The 25,638-nt window shown below is 45.4% G+C and overlaps 1 protein-coding gene across 1 annotated transcript in view; it reads left to right on the top strand.

The window, feature by feature from the left end:
* Window positions 1-25,638, top strand: part of LOC108931473 (G1/S-specific cyclin-D2-like) — a 135,527-nt gene that overhangs the window by 95,489 nt on the left and 14,400 nt on the right. Inside the window, exons 6-9 of the mRNA XM_018747234.2 lie at window positions 15,644-15,763; window positions 18,789-19,028; window positions 20,516-20,731; window positions 24,518-24,677. Coding sequence (XP_018602750.1) covers window positions 18,837-19,028; window positions 20,516-20,731; window positions 24,518-24,677 — 568 coding nt within the window. The 5' untranslated portion in view covers window positions 15,644-15,763; window positions 18,789-18,836. The remainder of the gene's footprint in view (window positions 1-15,643; window positions 15,764-18,788; window positions 19,029-20,515; window positions 20,732-24,517; window positions 24,678-25,638) is intronic.

Here is a 25,638-nt window from a genome sequence, read left to right as displayed (position 1 = left end):
ACTTGTCCCAAGTGGGGTCGCAGGGAGCCGGAGCCTAACCCAGAAACACAGGGTGCAAGGCTGGAGGGGGAGGGGACACACCCAGGACGGGACGCCAGTCCGCCGCAAGGCACCCCAAGCGGGACTCGAACCCCAGACCCACCAGAGAGCAGGACCCGGTCAAACCTGGGTCTACCCTACTAAAGTAATATAAAATAATAAAAAAATAAATCAATATTTTTTTTATTAGGGGGGTGTTGTGGCGCAGTGGGTTGAACCGAGTCCTGCTCTTCCGTGGGTCTGGGGTTCGAGTCCCGCTTAGGGTGCCTTGCGATGGACTGGTGTCCCGTCCTGGGTGTGTCCTCTCCCCCTCCGGCCTTACACCCTGAGTTGCTGGGTTAGGCTCCGTGACCCCGTATGGGACAAGCGGTTTGGACAGTGTGTGTGTGTGTGTGTGTGTGTATATATATATATATGTATATATTTTTTTTTGTGGAAAATCTGTGAGAAAGCAAGCCTCAAAACCTTTGCACCAATAATTCAAATTAGCAGCCTCAAGTACTGTATGTCGCGGTATAGTATGGTAAATCTCTTGTTGATGTTAAAGGGTTTCGAGTCACACAGATGTTCTTTGTCATCTATTTTTGTGCTCGAACGTTTTAGTTCTGATGTCCCGATAGTGCTGTCTTAACTTTATTATGGAATGTGCCCTGAGAGAGTCCTTTCCCAACATTATCTGGTGTTTTGTCTGAGGTGGAACCTCCACCCTCTACCCTCCACCTCACGCACACACACACACTCTCACATCAACACTCATACTGCATCACACTGTAACACACTAAACACAATGGTTTTAATTGGGAAAGTACCTGATGGCATATTTTTCTGCCAAGCTGAGTGGTTTTACCTAGTGGTCCAACCCAGTGTTATTACCCTGTGGTACTACCCTATGGTATTATCTAGTGCTATTACTCAGTTGTGTTACCCAGCTCACAGCCTGGCCCGCTTCCACTCCGTCTTTGTAACGGGGTCACCGATTCATGCCAGTAGGGTTTCATTGGATTGGACCTCAGTCAGGGTGGTGCTGCGGAGTCGGCGACCGCTCTCCCGCTCTGCACTCTTTGCCCCGGTCGACCAAAAGATCCCATTTCCGAGCCTGTTTTTCATAAAATGGAGACGACGGGAACCTCGGGGCGTTTTCGCGTAATTCACGACTCTCCTCGGCGACGACCGCTGGGAAAGAAGCAAAAACGCGCCGTGTGTGGATTAGCTCGGAGGCGTATTTCACCGCTCAGCTCCTCTCCCATGATGTGACTCAGGATGTGGACTCAACACAAATATTTGCCAGGTAGTTTGTCTCCCTTTAAGGCCCAGTTCTACCTGAACTGCACGGCGGCCTTCCCCGACTCCCCCCCCCCCCCCGTGGCCAGAAGTAGTCCTCACTCAGCAAGGGGCAGGATAAAGTCCTCATTCATCACAGGATCCTGAACTCCCCCGTCCTTTAAGGCCGTGTGGATGCTTGATGGATTCTCTCCTCGTGAATGACTGCAAATGTCTCTTTTTTTTTTTCTCGGGAAATGCCTGTGTGAGGAGCGCTGGGCCTAGGACAACAGCTGAGGCAGGACTTGGCTGGATCCCCCTGCTGTTTCCTCATATCTTGGCTCCGTGTCATGAATGACCTCTTTCATTTTTTCCAATAATATCCGAACTCCTCGACTCAGCATTTGAAACACCCTTTGCTATTTCTTTTTTTCAGATTTTTTTTATTGTTTCCACTTCTGTTGTTCTGGCAGCAGCACACTGCAACCTCACAGCTGTAACTCGATCCCCCCCCGGGTCAACAGCGGCAGCGAGAACAGACCTGGCGTGGGCGAAAGGGTTATGTGGGGGGGGGGGGGTGTTCTTCAGCGACTCTGCTTCGTTGGCGTTGACTGTGTGTTTGCTTCTTTGTTTCCGTTGAGGCCAGAAGGTAGAGGCTTGGAGCTGCGTGGGGCGGTCCGCATCATGGGGGCACGTAGGGCGGTCCGTAATATGGGAGTGTGTAGAGCGGTCCGCATCATGGGGGCGCATAGGGCAGTTTGCATCATGGGGGCACGTAGGGCGGTTTGCATCATGGGGGTGTGTAGAGCGGTTCGCATCATGGGGGCGCATACGGCAGTTCGCATCATGAGGGTGCAAAGAGCGGTTTGCATCATGGGGGCGCATAGGGCGGTCAGCCTGCTGGCATCATGTCAATTATTGCTCCTCTCTGTGTAACTCTGGATCACTAAAAAATTTTATTTATTCTTTTTTCCTTGTTTCTCACATCCTTGTGTTTTTGCCTTTGTTAGGTAAGGTATCATTGCTGTGGGGGTGCGGTGGCGCAGTGGGTTGGACCAGGTCCTGCTCTCGGGTGGGTCTGGGGTTCGAGTCCCACTGGGGGTGCCTTGCGGTGGACTGGTGTCCCGTCCTGGGTGTGTCCCCTCCCCCTCCGGCCTTATGCCCTGTATTGCCGGGTAGGCTCCGTGACTCCACAAGGGGTTCAGTGTGTTTCATTGCCCTTGAAGGATAGAGCTTTTAGGATGCAAAATAATTTTCTGACGAATTTCAGTCATATCATATCAAATGAGTTGCACTAATGTAAAAACAGATACAAACAAAATAAACATGGCAAATATTAACCTGGCGATTGCCATGTACTTAGCTGTACCACAAGTCTAAATTTAAACAGGAAGCATGCACAAATTAAAGTATGTAGAACTATAGACATTTAATTGAAAATGTTTTAATTAATTAATCAGTCAATTTGTTTGTTTGTTTGTTTTGCATTTTACAAAGGACCTGCATGCAGCTTAAGTGAAACTAACTCACATGCAAACTGAAGACTCAGTGTTACGCAGATTTGTAAGACATTTCTTGGTAACTCCAAGCAAGTGCCATATACTATAAATAAAACAACATACGGATCATTAATAATTTTCACGGAAACAATGTCTGCATGTGAAGTCTTTTGGGATAGCAGCACATTGGCACAGCGAGTAGCACTATCACCTCCCGGCACCTGGGTGGTGCGAGAGAACATGGGTGATCTCTGTAGAGTTTACGTGTTCTTTCTATGTCTGTCTGTGTTTCCTTAGGGTGCTCTGGTTTCCTCTCACCATTCAAACACGTGGCTCGAGTGGGCTGGTGATACTAAATTTCTGGTAGTGAGTAATAGATGGGCAACTGTGAGTTGGAGTGGCTACCCTGAAATAGACTAGTGTCCCGTCTAGGGTTCACCCTCCCCGCCTTGTGCTGAATGCTTCTGGGATAGGCTCTGGTTCGCCACGACCCTGCTCACAACAAGTGGTTATTGAAATTAGTCGGAAGGTTTTCAGGACCCTCATAAGTATTTTGTTTATATCTGGATGCAGCCATATCAGAAGCAGTTGGAAGAGCCCAAAGCAGACCGATGGAGAGGGACTCTTCTCCACCATGGCCGTCTGCTGTGCGTTCGTTCGCCTCTCGCCGCGTGCACTCGATGTCACAGCTCCCTTTTCCCGCATTGCTCCTCACTGAGAGTTTCGGACTTAATGCAAAGTTAATTATTGTTTTTTAAAAATTCGATTTATTCTTGTTTATTTTTTCCAGTGAAGCTTCTCCCTTCCCCTCTGTGAATCCCCACGGTGGTCTGCGCGTTACACATACGTTCCTTTATGTTCCCATGTGCTTTGAATACCAGAAACAGGAGCGGGCATGAAGTTGCTCGCTCTGGATTTCCTCTGGAATGTGCATTTTTTGGTGCACTTCTAGGACTTCTAATAAGGGGTGATTATGGGCGCATTTGTTTTCCCTGAGAGGTGTGGGAAAGCGGCGTCTGCTGGCACACGTGTGAATGTGCCGACTGTGCCGTTACTGCAAACGGGTTTCTCTTGTTCTTTTCACCGCAGAGGTGCGTGGGGTGTGTCACGTGGGACCGACGCTACATGACAGGTTTGGAGCCAATCGTGGAAAGATGGGGGGGAAAAAAAGCAGCGAGAACTAACACTGCGCCGCCTCGTTATTTAGGCTTGTTTAACGTTTCGGCTTTAACAATGTTTAACTTCGGGATCGTCTAAATTGTTTATTTAACTTGTTTGCGTTTCCCTTCCGAGTTGTGTGTGTATGTTTGTGCTCACGTGTGCGCCTGTTTCCGTCTGGGTGCCTCTATCTGGCTTGTATGATCAGCAGTGCGTGGTGGGGGGTACGAGGGAGCAGAGCTCCAGCGTCGTCGGACCTTTGACTTCGGCCGTTCGCGGAGACAGGAAATGCTTGACCTCACGCCCCGCGAGAGGCGGACAGCAGCCCCTCGTGCTCGAGGTGTAATTGGGTGTAATTAGGAGCTCGCGAACGGGGTAGCCGCCCCACCCTCACCCCGCAGGCCTCCCGCTCTCGGCTCTGCTCATCTCGAACCCCCAACTCCCAGCGCTTTCAACCAAGACTCTTCTTAACCGTCAAGGGTTGTGCTTAGTGTTGCTGCCTTCCATTTGAAGGGCCCAGGTTTGAATCCCACCTCCTGCTGCGGTACTGTAGGGGAAGGTCCTTACCCTGAATTAATACAGTGAAAATTACCCAGCTGTGTAAAATGTAAATATATGTAAATATGGTAGCCCCAGTGTTCCCTTTTTCTTCCCTTGAATGGTCTTGGTTTCGAGGGCCTCGTGTGTATAGCCAGGTTGCTCTTGGGAGGGTTTTCGCTGGACATGTAAGAGGGAATGTGTAACTGCAGTGCTGTCATCGGGAAGTGTGGACCCGTGGTCCAGGTGCCAGCAGGTAGACTTCAACGGGCCGCTTTGTGCGTCCTGGGATGTACTTGTCAAATGATATCATTGTTTGTGGGGCTCAGCGTCAGGTGGGAAAGCAGCTGAGCATAAAATCAGTTACGACAAGCTCAGCTGCAACATCCTGCCAGGTATGTTGTCTCCTGGAAACATCATTTTGTTCTCTGTACAGCTGTGATGTAATGGACTGTTGCGCGTAAATCATCCGTGAGGCTCCTTTATGTTACTGTTCTCCATGTCTAAAAGCATGTCATTATTGGAAGGAAGGTTATGGGTAGCAGGGGATGCAGTGGTGCAGTGGGTTGGACCTCATCCTGCTCTTTGGTGGGTCTGGGGTTCAAGTCCTGCTTGGGGTGCCTTACAACAGAGTGGTGTCTTGTCCTGGGTGTGTCCCCTCCCCCTCCAGCCTTACACTCTGTGTTGCCGGGTTGGGTTCTGGCTCCTTGCAACCCTGTATAGGACAAGCGGTTCAGATGATGTGTATGAGAGTGTGTATAAACCGATCTACATGACACAAGTAGCTGCATATACAGCTTTATTGCACATTTACTGAGCGCAGAGGAGACGTGAGTCCGAGAGAGATGTCTTAAAACCCTTTGTGAATTTTGAGAGGGATTCAGCCGTTATAAGTGACTGAGGGAGGTCGGTCCACCATATCAGAGGTTGATGGTGTCACTTGGAGGTGCATTGTGATTTGAAATAATGTAGAAGAGAGGTCATGAAGAGCATTCGCCTTACTATAAAACCTCTGGCCATTTCTTTGGCTGCTCCATCATGTGTCTGGTGAGCTGAGAGCACTTGAGATATCAGGTTCGATGTTCGACACACTAGAATGCCCCTGTGGGCGACAGCTGTGGTCCAGTGGAGAAGAGAGGCCCACTTGGGGCTCTAGGCTCAAAGTTTTGCTGCAAGGGCCACAGTTGTCATGTATCCCCGTCCCACATCTCATGTGCCGGGACAGCTGGTAGCGGAATAGTTAGAGCTTCTGCCTTTAGACCCAGGGGTTGTTGGTTTGAATCCCACCTCCAGCTTTGGCACCCTTGAACAACTAACTTACCCTAAATTGCTCCAGTAAAATGGGTAAATAATCATAAGTAGCTCAACAGTGTAAGTTGCTTTGAAGAAAGGTGCCAGATGACTCTGAATGACAGAAGCTACCTTGTGGACCTGATCCACATTTCTCAACAAGGGGCTTCTGGGGACATCTAGAAAGTGAAGAGCCTCGCAGGGCTTATTCGCTCTTGTCATCATTTGTCAAGACTGTTTCAGGCTTCCTTCTTCCCTTGGCGGAGTCTATAAATAGACGTTTGGTCTGCAGTCTGATTCAGGAAAAACCAGCGTCCCTTTTTATAGCGTTTGCATGACACAGCGTGTAGGTTTCCCAAACAAAGCGACCCTCTGTCTCTCAGAGAACACATGTATTAGATTAGGCTGGGGGAGGAAGGGGTCACACTCCCGTCGGTAATTGAAATGCAATTACAGATGAGCTAACATGATTACAGCGGGGAGTGACTGAAAGGTGAATACAGCCCTGTGATGTGGCCGGCTCCTGTCCCGCTGTGGAATTCCAGGGCTAATGAATCGTGAATGGGGGGCCTCTTCGGAAATGCGAGTGTGATGAACGAGCCGGACGGACCGCGGCGCGTTTCTCTGGCCCGGAGCCCCTGACCCGCCCGACCGGATCGCTGTGCTTCAGAGGCTCGAGGTGTTTTAATCGGCGAGAGCATGCCGAAAATCACCTAGTCTCATCATCGGATAGCCCCTTAAGCCAGTTGCTGCTAGTGTGTGCCGTACATGAGAACCGCCGAATTGTGGAATTCTAAGTGATCGGAAGAGGAGAATCCAGCAGCTGATTTACATCACCGCAGTTCAAACTTGATAACTTTGCCCCAAAACGCTCAAGCACATGAATGGCCCCGTATAATAGAATCCATATGATTTCATGTGATGAAACTTTCTCATGAGCTTTGAATGAAATGACAAGTATTAGGAAGTTCTCTCTGCAAAAAATCTGGGCATGCAGAATACTAGCCAGAGCAGTGTGTGTGTTGCGTGGTGTTTAACGCTGTGTTTATGTGCATTAATGTCCAATTGCTCATCTACTTATTTATTCTTTTTTCCTTGTTTCTCACATCCTTGTGTTTTTGCTTTTGTTATATAATATGTGGGGGGGCGGGGTGGTGCAGTGGGTTGGACTGGGTCCTGCTCTCCAGTGGGTCTGGGGTTCGAGTCCCGCTTGGGGTGTCTTGCGATGGACTGGCGTCCCATCCTGGGTGTGTCCCCTCCCCCTCCAGTCTTACGCCCTGTGTTGCTGGGTTAGGCTCTGGCTCCCTGCGACCCCGTATGGGACAAGTGGTTCAGACAATGTGCATGTATATAATATGTCATTGTCCATGAAGGATAGAGCTGCTATGATGCAAAACAAATTGCAGAGAAATTTCTGTTGTATCAAATGAGTACATTTTTGTAGGAATGATGTTAGTTTTATTATGTTGTTATTATGTTAATTTTTATGTTATACTAAACCAGCCAGGTCATTGCTGCTTAGTATTTTTCCATCTTTGGTAAACAAAGACATAACATCTTTTTCAGTAAAAAAACTGTGCCAGTACCAGTGAACAGGCAAAGAGAAGCAAGGTTTTACTATGCCTTATAGTAAAAGAGGTGAGAAACAGTTGGGAAAATAGCTCAGATCTGTCTATCTGTTATCTGAGGAAAGAATGAAAAACATTTGTGTCAAGGGAGAAGTGATGCCTCTGCATCTTCTTCCATCTTTGGACAGAAAGATATTTGGACGATGTGACATTGAGAATATTCCAAAGAATAATAATTCCAAGTGAGGAAAAAAACAGAGAGACAGTACGTGCATTTATTGCATCTGACACTTTTCTCCGAAGCAACTTAGTTGTTTACATATTTATACAGCTCGGTAATCTTTACTGGAGCAGTTTAGGGGAAGTTCCCTACTCAAGGATAATTTAAAAATAAATGGAATGGTATATTGAATTTAATTGACACTATAGCAGAAGGTGGGGTTCTAAACAGCAACCTACTGACCTAAAGGACATCTGACTACCCCTTCTGCTACTCCAGTCTCCTGGGAGTTGGATCGGATGTGTCTGTTAATTAACATTAATCATTTTGTGCTTTTAATTGTGAGGATTTCTGAAGAATGATTTGGATGGTTGCTGCCACTCCCCTTTTTCCTTGGAAGCGTACATATGGGCATCAGCTATTCTGCCCTATCAGCATAAACAAACACGACATTCTGTAATAGTGGTTTATTGGTGAATGGATAGATAGCACAGCATTTAGGTCACCCATCCATCCATGCAATTTCAACAACCGCTTTTTCTGAGTAGGGTCACGATGATCCGGAGCCTATCCTGGGAACGCTGGGCACAAGGTGCATTTTAATTAGCAATCATTCCTCGTCTGTATGAAAGAGCTGTGAAGCAATGTGATGATTTGAAACTCTTTCGCTTCCTTTATTCTGGCTATTTTTAAGGAGTGCAAGAGAGCAGGATACACGAGACACGAGACTCAAAGCTGGTCCTTTACAGCCAGTAAGATGCGGGAGCTCAACCATTGTCATGGTGTTCCTTAACATGTCCTTTAAAAGGCTCCAAAACTGTTTTTGCACGTCTGGTTTTTTTATCTTCCCGTTTAATCAGTTGTTTATTTACTTAAGTTTTGGTTTAGGGCGCAGGGTGAAAGTATGCAGGCAGCATGATGGTACATCGTTCTCCCCGTGTGGTTTGTTCTTTGAAGTATGACATAGTAGAATGGCATCTGGCTGTAAATCCTTCCCATTTACATTCTTTACTGAGGAGATCCGTGAAAACAAACAAGTGAATGAGCACAACGGGAGGGGATGAGTGATACTTTGGAGTGTTGAACACTGGAGAACGGAAAGATATGATTCACAGCCTTCAAAGTACTTAAGCGGGACCTTAAATGCGTTTTATTCTGCATATCTGAGCGTTAAACGGGTTTGTCGACTGGTCCAGTTACAAAGTGCGATGCATGCGGTGTGAAAGCCAGCTGTAAAAATGGAGTTAGTGTTAAGATCCTTGATAGGATAGTTTAGTTAGCAAATAACTAATAAATAGGATGGCCAGACATCTCCAGATGTGTTGTCCTTCAATACTCGATGTCCAATGAAGCAGAATATTTTTCCTGCATAAATTATAATGGAAGGTAAGAGGGAAGATGCACCCCCCCCCACCCCGGGTCAGAATGATTTTGAATTTTTTCTGTGTTTCCGCTATGTGTTGTGACTGAAGTGTGTTCACAGTCGAGCTCCACAAAGAGGTTCCTTCCACCGTTCATGGACTCGCATTCCAGTCACAATGACCTGTCCCGCCCCTTCACCGTTCCACCGTAACCCAAACAGTGTCACGGGGCGCCCCTAACAAGAGGCGCTTTTTTCTGCTCTGACTGGCAGCTCTGAACCTCCAGTTCCCTTTCACTTGTTTAAGGTCTTGTCTGTGGAAACCTCGAGCACTTCAATGCACACATGACTCTGATGGACCAACCACTCCAAATGTCATCCTAACAAAAATAGGTTCATTATTTTCTCACCAGGCACTAGGCTGCATAATAATTCGGAACCTGAAAGGTTCAAGTCCCAGTTGAAGTCTTGCTGCTGCACCCTTGAGCGAGGTACTTGTTGAGTAATTTCACAGCTGAATAAATGGACACAGAAAGTGCCAATGTAAAAATTAAATAATAAACGGATTCCCTTTATTTTTACCATTCCTTATGCATATCTTTCTTTTGTTTGTTCTTTCTATCTTTTTTTCTTCCTTCCCCCCATTCCTTCCCTGACACTTTTTCCAGTCCCTCTCACTGAGTGCCCTGCAGACCGACTGCCTGAATTCCCTGTTATGGGTTCACTGAGCTGGTATGCGGCAGGAATCTTTGGATCAAGGTAATTTCACACTCCTCAACATTTTCCCAGGCTGTTAAGCTCCCCTTTACCTTTGTGCCACTCGGAGTGTAAGATAACCAGTGACTGTGTAGCCATTAAACACACAGGAGTAGACAGGAGTGCTAAATTACAGTTTGACAGTTTGGATTCCACAGGGATCATATTATCGCAGCCCAGCTCGAGTGTGGGACCGGGCAGGAAATATATACCGGATGTGGTAATCATTTTGGAGGGAACGCTGGCTTGTGATTTGCGATTTGGGAAAGTGGGAGGATTTGGGGTGTAGACCCTTTTGTGAGCTGCGGTACTTCCTTTGATCGGTTGGAGACGTGATTTTCACACCGAAAGTTCACAACGAGAGGCCGCACGGAGGGCTTTCAGTGGAACCTGTATGAATGTTCCTCATCGTTTCAGTTCGTGAAAGGCGTCTCTGAACACTGTCAAACGTACCATGAAGTTCAAATGATCCGGCAATATCGCTGCAGAAGAACTTCATGCTTATTGATTAACATGCCTGTTTATTCAACATATTCAACACCTGTCTGGTATGCAAATTAAAAGCAATGCTCTGTTGCATAATTAATCGGTTTTCCATATCTGCTTTTATTTGCCACCTGTTTTTATTTGCCTCATGCGTTTTTGTCAAAAGCAGGTGGAGGGTCAGAGGCGCCAGGGTGAGCTTGGATGTCAGCCCATTACCATGGCTGGTTCCACACAAGTGCCTCCGTTACTGTTTTTCTCTAGGGTTCGTGACCCGGGGGGCATGTTGGTCTTCTGTGAGTGGGTGGGATGGCAGTGACTCACCATGGTGCTGCTACTGTAAGTTTCGCTTCCTAAAAGGTTTCAAAAATGGTTTCTAGTCGTAGGTGTAGGTTCTGTGGAACAATGCATCTTTTCCCACCCCCAGCAAAGTTGGAAAGGTATTAAACTGAACTGAACCGAAAGCATAACTTTGCTTCCAACTTTGGGACAGACCTCCAGCTCTCGATCAGGTTTAACCCCTGTGGTGTTCAAGACTGTACTGAATCCAGATGTCACGGAGCGTCTCTCCTCCTGTGGAAAAGCACACCGGGCCCTTGAGCACCTCTTTAAGACGATGAAAAGACCACCCACAGCTCAGCACCGATGCTCACTCCGGAAATCTGATAGGCTGCGTTTCGTGGTTGCCGGGGGCTCCGTTTTAATTAAAATGAATCGGTGTGTCTTATACTTCCGCTTCCGCTGTTCAGGTTCTGTTTTCCAGGGTTTCAAAACCCAGGGTTTCTTCTTTAACCAAGAATGGAAAGGGAACCTTGAGGGTTATTCATAAATGGTCTTACAGCTCTGGATATGAATAATTAAGTGGACTTGTAAATAGCTTGTTGATAATGAAGCATCCCACGAACACACACACCAACACGCACAAACGCACACGCACCTTCACTCACACTTGCACAACATGCTTGTGAAGACACCACGGGACATTGTTTCTGAAAGACCCACCAAAAACATGCCTGTTCCTGTTTTGCCCATTCTGCTTGAATCTTGTGGGATGCTGCTCACAAGGGCAGGAACTTGCCCGCAGACATGTTTTTATTTTTATTGTAAACATGAGATTAATAAAATAAATATTGGACCCAATACAAGTGGCTCTATGAGTTTTTAATTACAGGATGCATTTACCGCAGTTAGTTACCAGAGTTAAGAGGTGGATGCCCTGTGGATCACACACAGCATCGCGTGAATTCAGAAAGTCGATCAGACAATACTGGACAGTTTAGATGGTGTGCTTTGTCTGACCCTGCTGCCCGTTCCCAGCTAGTGCCCCTGTGTCCCTTCTTCCCTTCATCTGAGGTCCCAGGATGTTTGGTTTTCTCCTGCAAGCGTGTAGCTTGTGCAGTAACATAACAGCTGACGATTGTGGATTTTTTTGGCCGGGAGAGGAGGGGGACAAGCTGTAGTGCCCTCCAACCTCACCTCCACCACAGTCAAGAAAGTGAAGTCTTGGCTCTCTGGAAGAAGCCCCCAAGCTGCCTTTGTTTACAAGCCTACATGCGTGGGATGCAAAGTGTGGCTGTGGGGGGGAGTGACAAAACAGTGTCGTAGGGGGTGGTAAAAAATGGGTGATGGTAAGAAGAAGGGTTCAGAAGGTCATCAGGGCGGAGCCCATTGATGCGAACACAGGCAGGTGGTCCAACAGCACTTAGCGAATGAGAGAGAAAGAAGAATCATCCTCTTGCACTGTAGGGTTTTGCCCACACCGAGGCAATTCCGGTGCACAAAGGGTTAAAAGAGGAGTTTGAACCGCCTGGTTAATGTGAAAGGAGATGGGTTAGGAAGGTAAATGAACACCGGACGGGCACACCTCATCCCGTACTTGTGCGCTTTGCTCTTCGAACACGTCGGATGTTGTCTGCATGACGCCTCCTCCATGAAGTGAGTCCTCCAAGCTACACTTTCAAGGAAATGTTCAGTGTGTGAGAGCAGCACAACTTTTTATCTGCTCTTTGTGGCAGCAACACTATGTTCTTAAACACTATCGCCACTCTATCGCCACAATTCCCCGCCGTTACCCTTACAGCCAATGTTTCACAGCAGGGGTTAATGACAGGACAAAACACACTCTGTCTTTGCTGCTGTGTGAAGAAGATAAGAGTGTTTTAAAGAATTTTGGAAGCTATGTAGGTGAAAAAAATGTATATATTTTTGAAGGTGTGTCGGGAAAACTTGCTCTACTGCTGATTTTCTTGTGCAAGAGGTCTTTATGTACGTCTTACCTGGAAAAGAAACTGAAAATGTGGTATTCGGGAGCGATTTTATAATTCGGCAATTCTAAGCGCTCGCAACGGGGTGCCAAAATTTAGGCCACAATCGAAAAATAATGATTGAAAATAATGGTGATGCAGCAGGTTTGGCCAGGGCCTCCTCTGTGGTGAGTCTGGGGTTCGAGTCCTGCTTGTGGTGCCTTGCGACGCACTGGCGTCCCATCCGGGGTGTGTCCCCTCCCCCTCCAGCCTTGCGTTCTGGGTTAGGCTCCGGCTCGCCACCGCCACCCTGCTTGGGACAAGCGGTTGTAGCCAGTGTGTCTTTGTTGCTTGACAATAAGCTATTTTATTAGAAAATTGAAGATCAGCTGCTCTGTCCATTATGTAAACATGGAATGACGCGTCGCTGCCCCGTGTTTTCAAATGTTGTAGCTTTTTAGGTAACATTTTTTATTAAACAAATTGTTGCTCCATGCAATAAATAGTTCAGACTTTTTTGTAAATAAATTTTGTTTTCAGTACCATTTTCAGTAATTAACGAGCACATTTTGTCTTCTGGGCGTATATAATATTCACGTGTTATAATTACTTAAAAATGTTTCTTTTTATATTCCATTTATATTTAATATACATTTTTCGCCTTCATGATCAGTATCTACTATATCTAAAAAGTGACTTACATTGAACGCTGTGTTGTATTTCGCCAGTACCTTTTTCATACAAGGTGACTTACACTACAGCACAGTACCTACCCAGTACAGCGAGTCCCTCGTCTATATGTATGCTAACATATTCCGTATGTGTATATGTGTATGTGTCCCTTTGTTTTTGAAACAAAAAATGCTGGCACCAGCCTAGGGGGTATTCATTCATAATATCAGATCATGGGTCTGGCTTTTGAAGAAACTTCACTGTGTGAGAAGAGCAAAATATAAAAAATTAATTGAACTGAACATTTGAAAACAGTGCATCATGGTGGTATTTGCTGTTTACAATCAAGTCTGACAATCCATATGTCAGGAATGAATGAATGAATGAATGAATGAATGAATATGTTGCTTCCTTGCTCCAGGGTTGCAGGCTTGAATCCATTCCCAGCTTCATCTCTTGAAACCACATGTTCTACTCATGTTCATGGCGGTTTCCACCAGGGAGCCCAAAGACAGGCTGTTCATGTGTGATGGTAAATCCACATGGCCCGTTTCTATGTAACTTGAGTTCAATTTACTTTGTTTTTGTATTGCAACCTTCTCTACATGCTGGCACAAAACACTTAACATAGGACTGTGCAGTAATACACGGTAATATACAAGAAGAAGCTTCTGTAACAGCAGGACTCTACTTGTTGGAACAAGTGTAGGAGACATGAAAAAATTAATAAGTGTACGTACGCATGTAGCTCAGTGCCCTGCATCTGGAATGTATTCCTCTCTTTTCCTTGGAGTTCTTGGTTGTTGAAGAAGTGAAGATGGATGGAGGTGTGTGTCCAGCAAGCCTCATTGTAATGAAAGACTACTAGTTGACTTTGGAATTTGAACAAATTCTTCTTGTCCACAAAGTCTCTGCATCTCTAGCTTCCAAGATAACTTTAGAAAAGCTTACATAGGTTTTTTTTCTCTCAGTTTATTTACATACCATTAATTTGCTAAAGCAGGCATGTAATTTAAGTGTAGCTCTTCTGAGGATGACTTCTCATTCCATGTTTTTGTAGAATCGCTTGTTAATTTCTGGGAACCTGTCCTAGGAGGTAGTTTTAAAGCTGCTGGGGTCATGAGTGTCCACCCTCAAGAATCAACGTCTGACAGATTGTATCGTGGTTTGCATCTACAGACAGGTGTACATACACATGCACGCACACACACACATGGGATTTGAAATACCTCTGCCTAGAGTGGTCTTTAAATGCAGGCATCCTCTCTGCAAACATATATGGGGCAGCTGGTAATATGACTGTTACGGACCAAGGTGCCTAAATTGCTCCAGTAAAAATAATGACTATAAATGTGTGAAATAATGAGTCTTACTGCATAAAGGCAATAGGATAGTAAAATTGTGGAAGTGTATTTATTTCCCCTGCAGTCAATGTGTTCAATCAAGGTTTGTCTGTCTTTGCTTTTGTCAGCATCACAGGTGTTTGTTACTGTTACTTTATTCCTTCATTTTTGACCAGTCCACAGTATATATTCTACTGTGTTATTCACTTTTTTGTTTTCTTGTGTGTTCTGTGCTTTTTTATTTTGCATGTTCAGCATTAGTTTATGAATCTCTCAGTATGATTTGTTCAAGCAACAACTAAGGCAAAATGTAATACTGGGTGTTTCCTTTTAAAAAATATTCATATTAATTTTCATTTTGTCACTATGCTTTAAGGCAGTGAAAAAAATACATTTTGCTAAGGTTTTCCAGAAATGTTCTTCACAGAAACAGTGACATTAGAAATGTGTGACAGGTTTCACAGGTGTTGAGAATATGTTGAAATTAAGCTGAAAGCATAGTTCTGTCAAAAACTTAAGCTCTGGGCTGTTTTTGGTCTTATAAACTGTAAAATGAGTTATAAACTGTATAACACTATTTTGTTAAATGTTATATAAAGTGTGACTGGCATTTGAATGTCACATGCACATTGTGGAGTTAGAATCTGACATGTCTTTTTCTCATTCCTCTCTTTGAAATTCTGTGGTATATGAGCTGTTATTGGTGGGTTATACACAAGTAGCCCATATATATGCTATTGTTTCATAAGACAGATTCTTTCACCTCAGTGGGACTTGTTCTCATCATGAGGTTTTGCAAGACTAGTTTTATAGTTTTGCTGCTTCCTCGTTGATGTTTTCTAATTTTTCTTACGTCCAGGGCATTTATCCGAGGACACATTTTATTGTGAGATATATACTGTACATCAGCAACCTGCAGCATTTAGAATTTACATTATATACTTTACAGTGAAAGCACACATAGAAGCAGATCATAACCATTACTTTCATCATTTTAAAATTATTCAAAATGCTATTAAGAGTGAATTCCACATTTACAGTGATTGAAAAACTATTTTTTCCTTGGGTTTTTATGTTAAATTAAGGCTAAAGTTAATTTCTGCTCCAGATGCCATCTCAGTGTGGCATTTCAAATTATTTCTGAGACACATTTTTTATTCCGTATTTAATTATTCATATATATTATAATATCGTTCTGTAACTTTTGCCCACCAGGAGCTTGCACGATGATGAGTTCAGGAAAATGACAATTTGATGACATGATGCCAAGGAGTTTTAATCGATAGGAATGAATGGTGTTACTGTTGCAGGACTTCTGCACATCTCCTGTAGCAGGTACGTTCCTTCCTTCATTTCATATCGTAAACGTTAAAATTCAGTTTTCATAAAAGCGCACCTCCCGACACCGGAAATTGATTTGTATGAACCTAAGCTCATATTTCGGTTAAAAATAGCGTCGGGTGCGCGCGCAGGAAACAAGGCAGCGGAGAGCGACGGGTCGGTATTAAACGCCAACCTGTCATTTATACCGCAGTGATCACACAGCGCTTACCTTCCACGTGCACGTTTCACGTCACAAAAAAAAAAAAAAAAAAAAAAACAACCTGCTGCACGCAGAAAAGGAAGCATGAATGTTTTCATTTTAAATATAGGGGAACCGTATTTTTTCTATGATTACAAGTACATAGCGCCGTTTAGGAGTGGTGAACTTTTATATTTCCTGCCCGGCCGGGGGCTGACATACAGCATTAGCCTGGTGACTAGGTGTTATTTATATGTGCGGGCTGTTAACATCTGCTAACCTGGTGATACAATGAGTCACCATCAGCAACAGGCAACACGAAAATGAATGAATTCGCAGGAAGTTTAAGCGCGTTATAAAGGCAATAACGTAATCTCTTTTTTAAACGAGACATAAAACCGTATAGTCGGCGGGACTCGGGTTCACGTGCATGTTATATATAATCTGAATATCAATAACGCGCTTTTATTTCCAAATGGTCAAAGTTAGCCAACTATAATACAGGGGTGTACCATAGTAACCCGTTCTGAGACAGTGGTGCACCTGTCGCAGTTCACCTTATATTTTGGCCGTCTTCGAATGTATTGAATCTGGATCTTCAATGTGTTAGAAAGGAGGAAATCAGGGAGGACCCGCAAAAATCTATTAGACGCTCGGTGGATGGAAGTCCAAAAACATGATGGTTATTTTTACTGTTATATATAATATCAAATTAATTAGCTTCTAAGTCAATATTTTTTAACGATGCATTTTTTTCCCTCTGTATACTTTAATTGACCTACTGTAATTTTACTCTAACGCGTAAACACGGATAACTAAGGCATGATTCTCCGAAATTTCTTCAAAATAAATCTGATCCTGCACATTTGTAACGTCCTGCCGCTGTTATTTTCAGGTTTATCAGAAAATTGCACAAATGTATGCAGTTTATTAATTCCCGAAAGTGTGCGCACATATTTAGATATCTTTTCGTAGGATCGGATGATCAAATAACAGTTTTTTTAATGTTATCCGTTAATTTCAGGTGTCGAGTTGTAAAGACTTCCAAGCCGGCTACGAACACAGTAAGGTGATTGAAAAAGCACTTTTGGTCCCGACAGTCACACACCACGACATCCCATATGCCATATTACAGGAGGGTCGATGAGGACTTCGGAGACGCGCGGTTCCCCACTTCGGTCTTAAGCGATAACCACGTGCGCCTGCATCTCGCGGCAGCGGGGGAGCCGCCTGCACGCGCAGCGGCACAAGTCTGCCCAGTAACAATCTGCCTTCCTCATTGGCTGTCCCAGTCGTGACAAAGGGGAAGGAAACAATCTAGAACAAAAAATTGCTTTAAAGAAACATCTCGCGCCTTCTCTTCTCAGTGCTATTCTGCAAAGTTTGTCGAGCTCCGCCACCAGAACTTTCCCTCACTCCCGAAGAATATTACCGTTTCCCGCGCAAACTTCCCTGCCCCTAGCGTGGCTATTAGTGTGCAGGTGATATGCAATGATTTTTTTTTTTTAAAAAAAAAAAAAAAAAAAAACAAGTCATACACTGCTCTACCCATTTAAGTGTTTCATTCAAAAACTGTATTTCTTAATATGCGCGCAGTATTAGTTACACTCCCTTCAATTCGCCTGACATAGGACCGGAAAGTTCTTAACACGAGACCCTAGAGTGTCTTTCGCTCCATTTGTGAGCTTGTGTATTTTGTCTTTGTTATTTCTCCACGCCTAACAGAGTGTCCACCATGTATGTTTAAGTATGTGCAAAAGAGAAAACAGATATGCTCTGGACCTCTGTGAGTGTGCACGACGGACTGCCGGCACGGCGCTATCTGCACAGCGCAAAGTAGAAGCTGCAAAGTCTTCCCTGCAGCTATTTCCTAGAAAGCTATCTTTTTCTGACCACAAGCGCTGCTGCTGTATAAAAGATACAGTGGGTCTCGTTAGAGCTTTTTGTGTGCTGGGTGTGGGAAGAAAAGTAAGCAAGGAGAGCTCATAGCAGTCACTGTACTCGATAAAACATACATATTCCAAGCAGGTAATGGACGCTTTTGTGCGAACGACGCATGTGTGAGAAATGGATAGCTCCCTCACGACTTCTTTTTTTTTTTTTACCCAAATGTACTTTTCCCCAAGCCAACATCCTTTAACTTAAAGCAGCTGCACCCCACACCCTGACGCAACGCACTCATACACACGCGCGCACTCTATGAGCATCTATTAGTGCACGGGCGCGCGCATACATGACACACCGGACACACTCACTTGCGTGTATCACCGACCTGCATTCCTCACTAACGACTTATTTATATATTGAAATTAATACTATTTATCTGGCACAAAAAAATTTTATGCAGTAATAAAAACATCCTTGGGATTTTACTTTTTAATGTGCATATGAACTAACCAATCAATGGGGGCTGTTTTAGAGGTGTTGGACACTGGTTGTATTTGTTTTATAAGTATACACCTATGTTCGTATATATCCCTTAGAATGTGTCACTCTCGTGTCTAACATCAGGGACCTTATGGCTGCACTTTTTTCCTCGCCGATGGACATTTCTCGCGCGCGTACCCACAGCGCACACAGTGTCGCGCGCGTCGTGAGCGCGCGGAGGCTTCGCTTGCGTCACCAGCGCGCAGCGGCACGCAGCTCTTGAAATGCGGCCGCAGCGAAGGAGAAGCGCAGAGGGAAAAGTTCACAAGGGGAGGCGGGCCGCTGCGGATAGCCCTGCAGTCTCACTTGTAAGCTTTCCACAAGGCTCTGCTTCAGGTTTTTTTTTTTTTTTTTTTTCCCTCCCCTTCATGCTCCCCCTCTCGCGCTGTCACCGTATGTTTTAAAACAAAGAAAGTTAATCGCGCTCGGAGAACAAGGAAAGGGGGCGAAGGCAGAGTGATGGAGCTCCTGTGCGCGGAGGATACCACCGTGAGAGCCCGTGTGGACCCGACCCTCGTCTACGATGACAGGATTTTACAGAACCTGTTGGGGATCGAGGAGCGGTTTCTCCCGCAGAGCTCCTACTTCACGTGCTTCCAGAAGGACATCCAGCCCTTCATGAGGAGGATGGTCGCCACTTGGATGCTGGAGGTTTGTGCGCCTCTTCGCAGAAAGAGAACTGCCATTTCCTCCTGAAAAGCTCCTCGAACACACTTCTCCTCTTCCCACACGCCGCCCTTTCGTTCTGTCGAGTGAAAACGATTGCTCGGTTCTTAATTTAACGGTTGTCATAGACGGAAATGCATTTTTCTGTATTCTGAGGCGATTATGATCGGAGCCGGTCCGGTCGCTCGTCGTCGATCCTCGAAATGCCTGGGCAGGGATGTGAAGATGGACTGAAGGTGTAGAAATACTCGGGTTAGATAAATGCGTCCAACCCAGGCAGAAAACAGCAGCCGGGAACGGATCCCACGCCTTTTCGGTGTAAATAACGTGTTTTATTGTGCTAAGCATGTCCACGCACACGTATGCAGCGACTCGCTGCAATCATGTCAACGCCATGTTGGTTTTTCGGCGCGGCTCCTGCCTCACGACACGGCACTTTCACCGCTCCACACTCAGTCCCCTAAAACACCACAGCAGCTTTTAAAACGTGATTTTTTTTTAGCTGAGCGTCTGCAGTGCGCGTTCCCAGCCCAAACGAGTGTGCACACGGAAGGAAAGTGTGTTACGAAGTGTGTGAAATGTTGGTGAAGGGAAGGGGCGCGGGCCAGGCGGCGGGCCACCTTTTCTCCGTCCTCCGCCGACAGCCCTCGCTGGACGTTTTGGTTCAGTAATCGATAACCGACGTGGAATTTCTCTTCGGAAACCATCGGAAAACACAGGGCACAATTAGAGCTCCATTTTCATGCCAAACTTGTTCATTTTATCCGCTCGTACCATTTTAAATAATTTTTTAAAATAATTATTTCGCCCGGGCGGTGCGGAGCTTGACGGCAACCGCGTGACAGTCCTGTTTAATTTTAACGTTTTTAAGCATGTTTTTGTCGATATAAATCTTTAGCAATTGTCGGGAATGATGTAAAAAGGCCAGCTGAGCATTATGGGCCGACAATCACGTACCAGTGCAATTTATTTATATTTTTAAATATTTTATGAAAATATGACGAATTAAAAAAAGCAGCGCGGCTCCGGCGGACGGGTGTTTTTTGGCCGCGGTTGATTGTGACTTGAATTAATTTCGTAGTGAATGAACTAAAGGAATGCGAGTCTGTTGACAGTCTCTGCCGAAAAAAATTTCCAAAAACAACAAGAAAACTTTTCTGAAAATCCATTTTTAACTAAATGATGACGTTTGAACACCTCAAGTGTGAGTCAGAGAATTCGGGTTGGTTTCTTCCGATATGGATGACTTAGCGACTGTTCACTTTTAGTATTATTCCTATTTATATATATATATTACACGCATTATGCGGTTTTGTACTGATTCATTTTATTAAATGTTTGAAAGGGAAAACTTTTCCGTATGCCACGTGCCGCGTCGCGCGGCCCAGGCGCTAATTCGCCCCCCATCTCCCCTCATGGTCTCCTCTCATCATTTGCTCCCATCTTTCCTCCTCATCCTGTCTACCCTGCAGGTCTGTGAGGAGCAGAAGTGTGAAGAAGAAGTTTTCCCCTTGGCCATGAACTACCTGGACAGGTTTTTAGCTGTGGTGCCGACCAGAAAGTGCAATCTGCAGCTGCTGGGGGCAGTCTGCATGTTTCTGGCCTCCAAACTGAAGGAGACAAGACCATTGACAGCAGAAAAGCTGTGCATCTACACAGACAACTCCATCAAACCACAGGATCTCCTGGTAAGCAGCATTGGCTCTGCTCACTGGGGTATTATTATTATCATTATTATTATTATTATTATTATTATTACCACCATTATTATTAGTATTCTTGTTGTTGTTTTTACATTGTAAAGGTAGGAGGTCAGTATTAGAAGGATTTTAAGTTCTTTTACATATATTTAACGTCAGACACTTAGTTTTTAGACTTATTTGCTAGAGAGCATTATACCATGACTTGTCCTTATTATGTGTGATTTATTTCACAATCAGTACTTTTAGCAGTGTGGGATTGCATCAGGTTCATTGCTGGTCATTGTGATCAGAGGCATTTCAATCAGATTTCACATTGTCTCCTTTGAGATTTACTTTACATTAACTTGGGTATACAGTATTTATTATTTGAGGTATATTCCCTGTATAACAGGACACTGTAAATATGTGTACAGCGGTCTCCATCGCCATCTAGTGACAAATATGTAGCGCTGCGCACGGACTAGGGCGTTGAAGGCCAGAAGACAGGAAGGACTGATTTCTGCGTGGTATTGCACAAAAAATTCTTTTCATGCCTCAACTTCATTAAAAGCACTGAAGTCTAATACCATGTATACGACAGTCAGTCTGTGCTGTGCTTTACACATTGACAACTCCACCTCTGCCCATCACACTTCATTTGAATTTGCCAGCTCTTACTGTAAGGGTTAGTTTCAGCATTCCAAGATGAGAGAATCATGCAATGTGTGGTGTTGGAGAGTAAAGGGAGACTCATTCTGTTCTTTGCTTAAGAGAAGTGGGCTGCAGACATGAGCTCTAGTGCTCCTCAGCCCCCTCTGCTCTCTTTACGTAGTGTTCACACTGCTGGGGGTGACATGATTTTTAGAATTTGTGTGTGTGTGTGTGTTTTCCTTGGGTCAGAATCTGTATGTTTTTTTTGCCTCTGCAACAAACACTAAAGAAAGAACTTTAAGAACTTGCAGGGATGCATGAGATTGTAGTCTTAATGGGCCCCCTGTCACTATGGTGCTATTTTTGTCTGTGTTATGGTTTGTCACACTTTTGGTAGGAGCCAGTAGCACAGCAGGTTTGTATTCTGGAGGGCTTTGGGCCGTGAGGAAATGTAGTGGAGTCCTTTAATAAAAGGGTTTTGGTCAGTGTTGCTGTCACCTTACAATTCTGTGTGAGTCTGGGGCTGTGCTGCTGGGGTGCTTCAGACTGAGTCCAGTTCGTGTCAGCAGTGTGAGGCAGCGGAGAACGAGGACTTGGCCACTGTGGCTGAGCTTCAAGCCAAGAGATGCGAAAGGCACCGTTCTGGGCTCAGAGAGGCCAGGAAATGGCATTTGCTTGATTAATCAGTCCTGCATGGTGGGCACATTAAACTGTAGATAAGGATTTCCTTTTCGTCGTTACGCAAACATCCTTTTTGCAGACATCAGGTCCCATGAGTTTTCCAAGAAAGAGGCACGTCATGATTCACTGGAAATGGAAAGCTGGGCCTTGGAACATCTCTTCCATCATCTCGTCTGAAGCACAGGGCACCGGTGGTCCTTTCTGGCCCTTGGATGGGGACATCATTATGGACCTCATGCTGTCAGCCACTAATTGCTCCTCTCTCCAGCCATGTTCTTGGGACTAGCAGGAAAGAGGGTGCCAGTACTTGGTGGAGTGGGGGGTTCAGCCAGGCCAGCTGCTCCAAAAGCAATGAGCCCCACCCTAGCCCACTGTGCTTTTAGAGAGGATTCTGTTATTCTGTGGCAGAGTGTGAAACTCTAGCTGAGTCGGACAGGCTCATCACCCAGGCAGGGGCTGTCCCCGAAAGCGAGATGGGTTTTCACTAATGGCTGTTGGCCTCCACCCCCGGCTTGCCCCACCACGGAAGGAAACGGACGATCAGCTCTTTTTCTGGCGACGAGTTCCAGTAAAAGCTGCTGCAGTGACTTGACGGCTGCGGGTATGATGGGAGGAACTTGAAGTGGTGCGCGATGCCGGAGGAAACGATTTCTGCGAGGTGCATGTGCTGTGAGGCCTCCACAGTGTCACCGGCGCAGGCCGGTGTGCTAAAGCCTGGCAACAGTTTCATACTCAGGACGTCGACAGCCCACTGGGATTTCATCAAGGATTTGCTTTCTGTACGGGGTAAAGTGTGGAAAGTGAAGAACTGTTGTTAAACCCACAGCTCAATGCCAGATGGGGAAGTACATGATCGTGAGGCCATGTAGGTCAGTGCCTTAACTATCATCATCCAGTACAGGCTCAGAGGTTAAAGGGTTGGGAATTTTCATCTGCTCTGATGCACACATTTGACTTCAAACAATTTTGTTCACCTTCTTGTCACTTCACAACCACTCCTACCCCAGAACTTAACCAGGGTTGTAGAGCGCACTTCAGAAAACTGCTCACCTGAGGCTGTCCTGCACTGAGCAGCAGTCAGTGTTGCAGAACATCCATGGCAGTAGTTAAAGGTTGCTGAATCAGGGCCGCTGCAGTGGAACATCTCGTGACTGAACACGCACAGGTCACCAGTGGGGAAAACCAGTGACGCTGCCCCAGTCCCAAGGGACCAACAGCTATGTCCCGCATTACTCACCGGCCTTTTCTAAGAAGAATCGTGGGCTGCTATGTATGTTAAGCAGGGTGCTTAAAACTAGTGGGAAATCTCAGCCCTCGCTAATATTAATTTTTAAATTTTGTCTTTCTTGGCCTTATGAAGGTGATGTATGGATGAGTGACCCAGTGTAAGTAGTGTATCTTGCAGTGTAAGTTACCTTGGTGACTAAGGTGTGTCGACTGGTAACACTACAGAGAGTTCATTGGAAGTCGCTTTGGAGAAAAGCGTCTGCTAAATAATTAAATGTAAATGAGGGTTATTCCTTCTTGAAAAACCCATTGTAAGGTTAATTCTCATAAGTCAAAGACATAATTACCATTAGTTTCAAAGGTAATTAGAAAACAGTAACATTTTTCTGTCCCTGAGTCCAAAAACTGACAAAGTGGCTTTAGAGTGGATAGAGTTACTTCAATAGGTGACATTAGTTATCATAACGTAACATAGTAGTTGCTCTTCATTACTTTATAGTACTGTATGAGTGTGTGCTTACACTCGTTCAGCTCTTTCATACCTATTATGTACTGTACACTTAATAAACACTCATAGACAAAACATACACACACACACACACACACACGATGATCAATGTGTGCATGTTATTTGAAAGAACCAAAACAGAAGAGTTAAGACGAAAGAAATCAATGGAAACAGAGTAAATGAAGTGACACTCAGTGGACAAGTGGACGTGGCCGGACGGTCCAAACAGTCCATGATCACAGATTATAACAGGTGAAACTATAAAACAAGGGCTGATGGGGATGAGAACTGAATGCAGCGGGACACAAACTGTCACTGAGAAGAAGCCCTGATGGTCGCTCTGGACTCTTTCCAGTCAGCTGCTGAGAGGTGCAAAATCCAAATTCAATCCTCATAAATTTGAAGAAATGTTATGTAAGATGAAGTAATAGTTAAAGGAAACTCCTAGTCGAATTCTCATAACCTGAGTGGACATATGGTGTCTCAGGGAACAACTACTGAGACCAATTTGTCTGTCCAGTTGTTAACACGGGGGTGGACTAGTCTGACTGCAGTATTGGGTGGGAAAGGACAGAGACAGGACAACCAACATGAGGCCCCAGAGACCAGCAGCCATACTGGTGGTGAACTGAGCTGTTTTACTCATTGATATTCTTCTGTGAAATATCTGTTGGTGTAAAAAAGTAGAGTGTTAACCATGGATCAAACTCCCTCCATGCCCTCAGGACTGGGAGCTGGTGGTCCTTGGGAAATTGAAATGGAACATGGCAGCAGTTACGCCGAACGACTTCATAGAGCACATCATCCGGAAGCTTCCAGTGCCCAAGGACAAGGTGGCACTGGTCCGCAAGCATGCACAGACCTTCATTGCCCTTTGCGCCACAGGTAAGACTGCTCGGGTATGCTGACTGGCAAAAATTAAATTCCTGGAGGTGTGCAGATCACAGGCAGGCATCTCTGGTAGCCCAGTTGTGGTTTCAGTGCACAGTTCCTGTCTTCATTTGGATGAGGTTCCCTGCTCTCCAGGTGACAGGTGGCTGCATCCAAACAGCAACTGACAGCTTGACATCAGTAGAGCAGCTCACATCTGCCAACATTTGTAAAGTCAGCAAGCTAAACCCATTGCGTCTTTTTGTATGAAATCCACACACTGTTGTACCTCTAATAAGATGTATTTGGTACCATGGGGAAATAGGTGGACTGAAAGGAGCAGTGAATGATGGATAGTGTTTCAGCGGAGTTCCGATCAGTGGGAGTCTCTCCTTGTTCTCCTTGTTCTCGTTCTGGAGCTTCATGTACTACTTCTACGGGCTGAGTCCCAGTTAATGGTTCCCAGCTTTTATGCAGTCTCTCTGTGGTCCAGGGTGATCACAACGTGAGCCATGGGAATGACGTGGGTCTTAAATGTAGTCTAATGTCTCAGAGAGGAGTAGCTCTTTTCCATTTCTCACCTCAGTCTCATGCAGAAGGTAATAAGATGTGAGGTGACCCCAGGCTGTGAACCATACCCACTTTCACGCCTGGGTCCCCATCCCCTGCCACTGCCAACCCCAAGGCTCCTCTCCTGATGGGGCTGCTCCACAGAAACTTATTCTACAGACTGATGGATTCTTGAGTTGGGCTGCGAGGAGCAGGTCTTCAAATGCCAGTGGTGGTATGGCGGTTCTCGTTGGTCTGATGCTTTATGATGCAGAGTGGCTGCGGTGCAGCTGAAAATGCTCACCATGGTCCTCCACCCTTTCTGCTCAAGAGGTGTTTCTCCCAAGCATTGGTTGACGGACTTGTTTGCCAAGAGGTGCAAGAATCAGGGTGATCTTTTCATTTTCTGCGTTCGACAAAGGATTCT

The sequence above is a fragment of the Scleropages formosus genome, chromosome 2 (assembly GCF_900964775.1).
Source record: "Scleropages formosus chromosome 2, fSclFor1.1, whole genome shotgun sequence".
NCBI lineage: Eukaryota > Metazoa > Chordata > Actinopteri > Osteoglossiformes > Osteoglossidae > Scleropages > Scleropages formosus.
The sequence above is the reverse complement of the archived record's forward strand: the minus strand, read 5'-3'. Positions and strand labels throughout refer to the sequence as shown.